Here is a 10251-nt window from a genome sequence, read left to right as displayed (position 1 = left end):
ACCACAGTTCTTCTGAGCGTCTGTGAGCATTAGGTGAGTGACCGTCGCAGACTAACCAGCACCGGGCTTGGCATCCACCCTCCCACGAGACTGTGAGAGCCACAAAGGCAAAGTTGGTGGTTTCTGGCCCTTTTTACATTATCCATATGGGTTCCCCTTTCCTCCTCTTCTTTCCCAGTTTCACCCCAATAATTAGATGCTCTAACAACTTAAGATCCCCAACGACAAATATCTAGGTTAAGTACTCGGCATTGCCATTTCATTTCATCTGGGAGGGAAAACCCTAAAACTTAAAGAAGTGATATAACTTCTCGAGTTTCCTGTGACCACCGTTTCTCTCCAGAACATCCAGGAGCCAAGCTGTCCCTCCCCCCTTTTAAAAACGATTTTATTTATTTATTTGCTAGAGAGAGAGTGGGAGAGAAAGAGCACTAGCAGGGGGAGTGGCAGGCAGAGGCAGAGACAGAGGGAGAAGCAGGCTCCCTGCTGAGCAAGGAGGCCTATGGAAGGCTGGATTCTAGGATCCTGGGATGGTAACCTAAGCTGACTGCAGCCGCTTAACCGACTGAGCCACCCAGGCATCACAAGCTGGTCCCCCCCCCTTTTTTTTTATTAAGGATTTTTTATTTATTTGATAGAGAGAGATCACAAGTAGGCAAAGAGGCAGGCAGAGAGAGAGGAGGAAGCAGGCTCCCTGCTGAACAGAGAGCCCGACGGGGGACTCAATCCCAGGACCCCGAGATCATGACCTGAGCCGAAGGCAGCGGCTTAACCCACTGAGCCACCCAGGTGCCCAGCTGGTCCCTTTTTAAATCAAGCCTTGAAGTCTGCATACCCTCACTTTTTGTCAAAGATGTTAAAAATGTTAACAATGTTAAATTAAAGGTGTTAGTTAAAGATGTTAAATTCTCTCATCTTTGTCTTATTTTATTTAAAAAAGAAATCCAGGACAGAAGCAGAGAATTTCTCAAGTAAAAAGACAAGTTCACATTAATAGAAAACAAGTTTAATTAAATACAAGGGACAGTAGCAGTAAATATAAAACATACAATCCAATATGCCGGGAAGTGGGGGAAACCCTGGGTTGCTGAGAGCTAAAGGGAGCTCCTCCAGGAAGAACTCGGCCAAATCTGTACTTTGGGGTTTCTCAGGCACCTCCTCGGGGGCACATGGCTAGCTCCAGGCCCCAGCACCTTATAAACACAGAAACACACAATGTGCATTCGAACACAAAACACTGAAACGCCTACCCCTACACACACACACACACACACACACACCCCAATTTGGCTCTTTAACTCAGTTTGCCTCCCTCTGTCCCTGAGGGCTCGAGAAGGAAAACTGTCAGCCTAAGCACTTCGCATGGCTTTATAATCCAGTGAGCACTGTCCTCCCCTTCTGGGCTTACAGCAGCCTTGTAAGTGCATTAAGGGCCACTGGCCGCCTGGGGTGGGCTCCAAACAGGCAATCAAGCGGCGGGCTTCCCCCTCCACTGTCCACTTATGAGGTTCAGACCTTCCCAACCACGGAAACTCGGCTGCTGCTTTAAGGACGTTTCATACTTGAGGTCGGTGGAGATCAAAAGGAATCCCTGAAAAGGAGGCAAGAATGAAGACAATGTCACACCCTGGACACCGGGGCAGCCATAGACCTCTGGGGTTTGCTCAGGGGTGAGGGAGAGATGGTTCTTCCCCAGGTCCTCCTGTGTCCCTCCCTGCCGCTGTCCCCTTGTGAGTGCCTCGGACCTCAGAGCAGGACACTTGGGCTTATTGTCTCCCTGTGTAATTTGAGCAGCTATAGAAGCAGCAGGGGTGGGGAGGGCAGGGGGAAGACAGATGTGCATGGGACTGGAGAATTCCTTTGGAAACTTATTTCCACCACACCTCCAAAAGGTGCCAAAATGGAAGAAAAAAAAGTGTTCTGAAGTTCGTTGATAATGATTAATGGGGAAACAGCTCACAGCAGATCCCTGAACCTCGAGGAGGGTCTTTGGTTCAGGCAAAAGTTCACTGAGAGAAACAGAGGAACCAGTCAGGTCTCAGCCAGGCCCTGCTCTCCTTATGTTAAAAGGGGCCGTTATAAAGAAGATACGGTCCATGTACACGATGGAGTATTATGCCTCCATCAGAAAGGATGAATACCCAACTTTTGTAGCAACATGGACAGAGCTGGAGGGATTGTGCTGAGGGAAATAAGTCAAGCAGAGAGAGCCAAGTATCATAGGGTTTTGCTTACTTGTGGAGCACAAGGAATACCATGGAGGACATGGGGAGATGGAGAGGAGAAGTGAGTTGGGAGAAATCAGAGAGGGAGACAAACCACGGAAGACTGTGGACTCTGAGAAACAAACTGAGGGTTTGGAGGGTGGGGAGTGGGGAGATGGGGGAGCCTGGTGGTGGGTACTAAGGAAGGCACATACTGCATGGAGCACTGGGTGTGGTGCATAAACAATGAATCTTGGAACACTGAAAAAAAAAATTCAGTTAAAAAAAAAAAGGCGTCCGTTAATCCCAGCCTCACAGGTTGTTTTGTGGAAGGAATGAGGCAGAGGGCGCCGCAACACCACAGAGCGCCTTCTCTTTCTACAGCGTAAGTAAGTCTGGGCCAAGCGAAGTCAGGCTTGGTCTGATTCTTAAACTCAAGTTTAAATGGTTTTCATTGTTGACTGCAAGCTTTAAGCACGAAACCTTTTGTCTATAAAATTCCTTGGGCTGGAAAAACACAACGCAGAACAAAGTAGCATAAAACAGAATAAGCAAACTAGGAAAAGGCTTCTACTGTGAAAAGTGGGGGCAGCGAAGAGAATATTCACATTCTTACCGCCAAAACTTCAATATTGGAGTTGATAAGTGAGATTTTGTGTGGGTTGGGCAGGGGAATTCCTTGCTGCAATTTTGCTGAAAAACAGAACAAGGGGTAAGATAGCTAGGCACAGACGCAGAAGTTTTGGCAAACTTTTTGGTAAAAGATGAATAAGCAGTTTTTAAGTCTATCTTTTCCTTCTTCCTGATTCTGTATTTCGTTTTATGTTCTTTGCATTTTCCTTGATGAATACTTATTTACTGAAGTGCTTAGTAAAAATGCACAAGCAGTTATATACCTTGGATGGCAGAAAAATGCTGGCAACTTGTCCAGTTTATATTTCGAAAATACCTTAATTAGTATCTGAGAACATTCTGGTCTCTGATACAAAATGTATTTTAACCAAGCCAAACTCAAGATGCTGCGGGTTATGAACGACTGCATACAGGGAGAGGGCCTAGAATTGTCCTTCATTCAAACTGTTTATCCAGGGGAGCCTGGGTGGCTCAGTGGGTTAAGCCTCTGCCTTTGGCTCAGGTCATGATGTCAGGGTCCTGGGATCGAGCCCCACATCAGGCTCTCTGCTCAGCAGGGAGCCTGCTCCGCCTCCCCCCATGCCTGCCTCTCTGCCTACTTCTCTGCCTACTTGTGATTTCTGTCTGTCAAATAAATAAATAAAATCTTTAAAAAAAAACTGTTTATCCAGATGGTGGTCTGTGCATAAGAATCACAGAGATGCTCTCTAGGGAGTTGAATTTCATTTCTGGCAGACCAGAAGGAGAGTCGTTACTGCCTAAGGGGTGTGGTTTCAATCTCTTCAACTCAACCAGAGTTTAACTGTTCTTGCTGAATGTGCAGGGAGTGTGGCTAACAAGGTTTGGACCTGGAATAACTAACTTTGCAACTACACCGTTGATGGTGCAAACTCTGTAAGTTCTGGCATGGGCCCGGATTCACACCGTCATGTGCTAGAAGTACAGCCTTTGGGGTGGAAAGTCCCAAACAATCCCCTACATTTAGCTAATGTCAGAGTCTCATGTTTCCCCAGAGTCCCTTACCGTTGGCCAGCGGGAGGATTCCAAAGTGGAGAATAGAGGACAGAATGTTCTCAAACCTCAAGACCTAAAATGAAAGGGGATACCAATCAGTTGCAGAATCAGGGCATTTGGAAGGTGCCATGCCTGGTCTGAATGTGCACTTTCCCAGACCTTATCATGACAGAGGGCGGTAACTGGAATCTCCCCATGGAGATAATCTAGCTTTCCAGACACGGGAAGCTACTTGGCAGGAAACCATATTACAGCTTCCCAATCTTTTTTCCTCTTTGACTTTGGACATTTCTGCTCTCTGTCGGCTGGATCACGGTACATCTACAAATGTAGAGGGACCACATGGTGGCAGCAAACACGGCAGCATAGGTATCAAGTAAGACGATCTAAACATTTAAGTATCCCAGTTAGCAGTCTTTCCTTAATGGAGGTCCTTTGCATTATCTTATGCTCTATAGTTAACACTATCTCCAGAACATCCAATTTATCCAGAGTAAATCAGAGTAGTTGTTAAATCTTAGAAAAGTGTTAGTTCCTGGGAAGATTCAGGTATTAAAAACAAATGGACGATGGGGTGCCTTGGTTGCTCAGTCAGTTGAGCCTCTGACTCTTGGTTTTGTCTTGGTCATGATCTTGGGGTTGTGATCTCAGGGTCAGGCTCCTGGCTCAGTGCAGAGTCTGCTGGAGATTCTCTCCCTCTCTTCCCCCCTTCTCCTCCCCACTGTAACGTACACACACACATACACACACATACACACTCTCTCACACATAAATATTTTAAAAAATAAATGGACTGTGATGAACATCAGTCCACTCAGTGAATGTATTTTGAATGTCCTACATGCTCACCAAGCCTTGCAACTTAGCAAGGAGGGCTCTGAAGCTGACTTCCTAGCTTTAGCTCTTGTTTTCACCACTTCTGTGAAGCTGGAAAAGCTCCTTAATCTCTGTGTGCCTCAGTTTCCTCTACTGTGAACTGAAGATAACGGCTCCGATGTCACAGAGTTGGTCTCAGGATTAAACAAGTGAATATTATGTGAGATGCCCAGTATATATCACTGTCATATTTTCCACCCGGAAATGTCATTATTAGCACACTCTGTTGTGGATACTAAGCGGTTTCTTTGGGTCTTCCTGGAAGACTTGGACTCGTTTCGCCTCCTCTAGACTCAGGAAATGTTATTTATAAGAAAGTCAGCTGTGCATTCTCACTGATTGTGGTCTGTCATCTACCAAAGGGCTATGCCATGGAGGTGCTGAGCCACAGTGCGCGAGACACTACGGGTATTTTATGTTTCAATATCTGGCATGAAAATATAACTTCTTTTCCAGCTTGCTGACACTCATGTCACTGGCTTCTAATCTTCCCAACCTGAAAATCAGGATGTTCCTATAAAACTGAACAAACAAACATCTTGTTTGGCCACCTGCATAAATTCCTGGGCTTCTTTGCTATTTTCCTCAGATCTGTTCCTCTCTTAATAGCTGCTTCTAAAAAACAAAAAAAATTAAAAAAATTTTAAAAAATAGCTACTTCTGTCGAACATGGTCATCCGTTCAGGACCCTGTCCCAGGACTGCTCTGGGAGAGGTCAAGTGCCCTGACTGCAGCCACACAGCCCGTAAGTGGGAGTTGACTCCTGAGCTTTGGCCCGAGTTTATGGATGTAACCATTGTCCTATGCTGCCCCTTGCCAGAGAGGTAGCAATAACTGAAATTAATTTTCCTAAGAACAATGGCCATCATTTATTTAACACCTGCCATGTATTCAGTGTGCTGAATGAACCTCATATATAATCCCAGCGAATCGTCCCGACAACCCGAAGGCTGGAACGGCCAGCTCTGTCCCCACCTGCGCTGCCCATACACTTGCTCTGATCTACCTTTCTTCTCTACAATATTTTTCAGCAGACAAAATATATTTGCTTGTTGTCTCACACACACACACACACACACACACACACACACTCTCTCTCTCTCTCTCTAGAAATAGGAGTGCCCAACGGTGGCCCTATTGACATTTTGGGATGGACTCTCTCTCTAGAAATAGGAGTGCCCAACGGTGGCCCTATTGACATTTTGGGATGGATCCTTCTTTGCTGTGGGAGTTGTCTTATGCACTGTGGGATGGTAAGTGGCATCCTTGGTCTCTACCCCCTAAGTGCCTAAAGCATCCCCCGGACTGTGACAACCAAAAATGTCTCCAGACATTGCCAAATGTCTCTGGGGGGCAGAACTGGCCCAGGTGAGAACTGCTACTTTGCAATGTAAGTGCCACAAGGGCAGGGACACCAAGTAGTGGTTTGGCTGAACTTCCTGCAGCTTGGCGGGTAGGGTTTGATTCCAAGTCTATCCGAGTTGGGATATACTCTTCCCATCAGGAGGTCACCAGGCTGTCCCCCGACCCCCAAAATATCTGCACAGCCAGCCTCGCAACGGTTTTAGGAGATGGCTAGAAAGGCTTCCAAGACCAACTCAGTCATGGCCTAATAATTTGCAGATGGCCTCATCCTTTGGGAGTCTGGATCTTGTATTTAATTCTCAAAGATTATTTTACCCAAAGAATGAAATCGCCCTGAAAATCTCCCTGAAAATGCCAATATTACATAGGTCTTAGTTTTTAGAAAAGTCTTTTAAAAATCTTTCTGAATAGATAAAAGTAAATTGGAGAGTTCCTGTCCTGTTTAAAAGTTATGGGGTTGGTGGACAAGCAGCTACACAAGGAATTTTAAAGTTAAAACCTACCCAAGTATTTAGAGGCTTAGAAAACATTAATTTAGCTAGTATATAGGAAAACTATCATTTTTCCCTTGACAGGAACTCTGAGAGCTCGGATTCCTACCTCAATATTGCTGCGATTGGACTCTGGCAAAGAGAGCCGGAATCTGAAACAAAACAAAACAACAAACATCAATAGGGAAAGTTTAAAGGACAGAAGATTTAAAAACAACCCTTTCTGGCACCTGGGTGGCTCAGTGGATTGAGCCTCTGCCTTCGACTCAGGTCATGATCTCAGGGTTCTGGGATTGAGTCCCACATTGGGCTCTCTGCTCAGCGAGGAGCCTGCTTCCCCCACTCTCTCTCTGCCTGCCTCTCTGCCTACTTGTGATCTCTTTCCCTCTGTCAAATAAATAAATAAAATCTAAAAAAAAAACAAAACCCTTTCAATAGAAAGGAACAAAAAGGAAAGGGGATTTATTTTTTTAAAGATCTATAAGCCACTATTTTATTTATTTTTTATTTTTTTAAAGATTTTATTCATTTATTTGACAGAGAGAGAGAGAGAGAGTGAGAGAGCATAAGCAAGGAGAGCAGCAAGCAGAGGGAGCAGGAGAAGCAGGCTCCCGGCTGAGCAGGGAGCCCAACATGGGGCTCGGTCCCAGGACACCGGGATCGCGACCCGAGCTAAAGGCAGCTGCCCAACCAACTGAGCCACCCAGGTGCCCCATAAGTCACTATTTTAAAAAAACCACACAGACTGGTGTTCTAGTACATCTTTACCTGATATTTGCTGCTTAAGAAGCAGAGCTTTCTAGCAGAAGGCTTGGATTTGTAACCAGGATGGGTTCCCCAAATGCGTTTGCTATACAGGACTTACTGTTGGCAACTTGAAGGTGGAAGAATTTTTCTCCTTTTTTTTTCTTCTTTTTAAAAATTTTAATTTTTTTCAGTGTTCCAGAATTCATTGTTTATGCACCAAGAAGAATCTTAAGAAATAATTTTCGGTCTCCAGCCATACCACCCCGAATGTGCCTCGTCTCATCTGATCTCTGGAGCTAAGTAGAGTGGGGCTTGCTCAGTACTGGGATGGGAGAAATAGTCTTCAGGACTTCTGGGTCTGAACTCCCAGAACACACACTTGATTTGTCAGACATAGTAAGATGAAGCAGTGGTAGTCAACGGGGAGGATCCTTTCATTTCACAGATGGGGAAACTGAGGTCCAATTAATGGCAGATTTAGGACCAAAACTCAGCTCTCTTGATGCCCAACCCAAACCTCCCTTCCACTGTAGCATCATTCCTCACTTCCCTTTCCCTCCTGTCCTTCCATGGCTCACTTTTGCCCAAGTGTAGAGCCTTACTTCTGCATCAGCCTTCTTCTTTTTAGAAACTTAAAAAAATATTTTATTTATTTATTTGAGAGAGAGAGAAAGAGAATGTACGTAAGTGGGGTGAAGGGGAGAAGGAGGCATAGACTCTCCGCTGATCCCGGGACTCTGGGGTTCTGGGATCATGACCTGAGTCGAAGGCAGACACGTAACTGACTGAGCCACCCAGACGCCTCCTGCATCAGCCTTCAAATGGCTCCCCCAGTCTCCAGTCTTGGTCTTCTCCAATCTGTCCTCCACACCATTCCCAGAGTGAGCTATATGGCAAGCATGTCTGAAGAGGACACGCTCCCGTTCAGAATTCTTTAATGGCCTGAGTCCAAGTCACTTAGGTTGTACCCAAGCCTTTCTGTATTTTGGTGTCCGGTTACCTGTTTACTCTCCCTTCTTTTCATTCTCTACCCTGAGTATTATACTCAAGAACCCTGAACTGGTTAGTGCTATGCTGGTTTATTTATTATTTTATTTTATTTTCTTAAGTAGGCTCCACATTCAGCCTGGAGCCCAATGCTGGGCTTGAACTCATGACCTTGAGATTGGGACTTGAGCTGCGATCAAGAGTAGGACACTGAAGCGACTAAGCCACCTGGGCACCGCTATGCTATTTTATTAACGAGGCACTATGTATCTGAGGTTAAAAAATGTATTGGCTTCAAAACACCTAACAAAAATATCCCGAAAAATGAAAATTAATACATGCCCACAACAAGTTAACATTAAGGTGACTAGTCACTTTAACTCAACTCCACTCATGGTTAAGTTTAAATTATGTTTCATGTGGAATGCATTTGAATATGTGCAATATATTTGGGGCTGGATTATTAAAAATTAGAGTAGATAAGGTCATAATGATCTTAAAACAACTGCAAAGTATTTCCTTGCATATTCCGTGATACCTCTGGTCTCCATGCTTTTTGCTCATACTGTTCCCTCTTTCTGAAATTGCCCCTCCCCTGTCTTGTTGACTGGTTAACTTCTTTTCATTGTTTAAGATTTAACTCAGGTGTTACCTCTTCCAGGCACCTTTGTTATTACGTTTAAGGAGCAGATAGATATTAATGGAAGAGGTAAGTTTGCTTATTATCAGCCAATATCATGTGAATATGAATTAGGTCTCAACACTGAATCAAAACTTAATTCATATTCACATGATATTGGCCGATAATCAGGAAACATAAGAGTAAGAACCAGAGACAGTTAAATCTGACAAGGATCAGAGATGGCATTGGCGGCACGGCGGTTCAAACTGAGCTCAGTGGAAAGTGAGGACCAGAATCCTTAGGGTATCTTTAAAAGAAGGAAGCTGAACAGTTGAACAACACTTTGAAGGTACTGCTGGAGAAATGTGAGGGGGATGCTTCCCCTTGGCCACACAGCTTTTTCTGATGTAGGTTCAGTTCAGAAATCTAGGCCAGTAGAAATCCAGGTGGAGGAAAGGGCAAGCTCTAGGTTTCTGGTTCTGAGAAACACGCAAGCTCAACCGTGACCACTAGGTGGCGACGGAGTTCAGTCTGTTGACCTTTCATCCTCAAACCGAGCCCCTAACCTGTTTCCTTCCTCCCCCCCCCCCCGCCCCCCCCGCCCCCAACCTGTTTCTTAAAGCACAACTACTAGGAACTAATTTTATTACAGAACCACGGAGTTCGTGGGGAAAAAGGAAGCTCAAGTAGCCCTACTTTGCAGACATAGAGAAAGCATAGCTTACTCACAAAGTTTTGGAGAAGGTTTACCCTCCTGACTGAAAACCAGAACAAAAGTACAAGCACTTAAGCCTGTCAGATGGTGGTGGGGGCATGATCTGGGTCAACAGCAAATACAGCATAATGGAGTTCAAGTAGATCAGGGCACAGGCACTCACAACGCCGCTTCTCCAACCCTGTGGCCATGGCAGATATCAAACATCACACCTTGCACTCAGTACTGCATAGTAATTGTTTATCTCTGTGTCCTCTGGCTGTGAACCTGACTGAGTCCAGAGCATGGCACATTAAGGCAGTTCGTGTTCACCCAGTCGTCTGTCCAGCAGATACTTATTGAACACCTAATACACGTCAGCCGTGCGGCAGGTGCTGGAGATCACCACTGTGAGTTAAACCAAACACAGCCACTGCTCGCACGGAGTTTAAGCCTCGTGGGGAGGCACACAGTAATCAAATAAGCCCACTGGTGAAGGTTTAATGACAGATTGAGATAAATGCTCTGAAGGAAAGAAAACGTTCACTGAGGCCAATGAGAGAGGAACGCTATCTAAACTGGCAGGTGCAGGAAAGTTTCCGAGGAAGGAAATACGTC

General features: G+C 45.2%; 1 protein-coding gene across 2 annotated transcripts in view; it reads right to left on the bottom strand.

Annotated features, from left to right (window-relative positions):
- Positions 1-1031: 1031 nt before the first annotated feature.
- The window catches only part of BPIFC (BPI fold containing family C), a 42251-nt gene continuing 33031 nt past the window's right edge, over positions 1032-10251 (bottom strand). For both annotated transcript variants that reach the window (XM_046012531.1, XM_046012530.1), the window contains 4 exons: positions 6693-6735; positions 3861-3924; positions 2821-2897; positions 1032-1591 (listed from right to left, as the gene is read on the bottom strand). In XM_046012531.1, coding sequence (XP_045868487.1) covers positions 1469-1591; positions 2821-2897; positions 3861-3924; positions 6693-6735 — 307 coding nt within the window. In that variant the 3' untranslated portion in view covers positions 1032-1468. The remainder of the gene's footprint in view (positions 1592-2820; positions 2898-3860; positions 3925-6692; positions 6736-10251) is intronic.

This window comes from Meles meles, chromosome 7, assembly GCF_922984935.1.
Source record: "Meles meles chromosome 7, mMelMel3.1 paternal haplotype, whole genome shotgun sequence".
NCBI classification, from domain to species: Eukaryota; Metazoa; Chordata; class Mammalia; order Carnivora; family Mustelidae; genus Meles; species Meles meles.
This window is presented reverse-complemented; position numbering and strand designations above follow the sequence as displayed.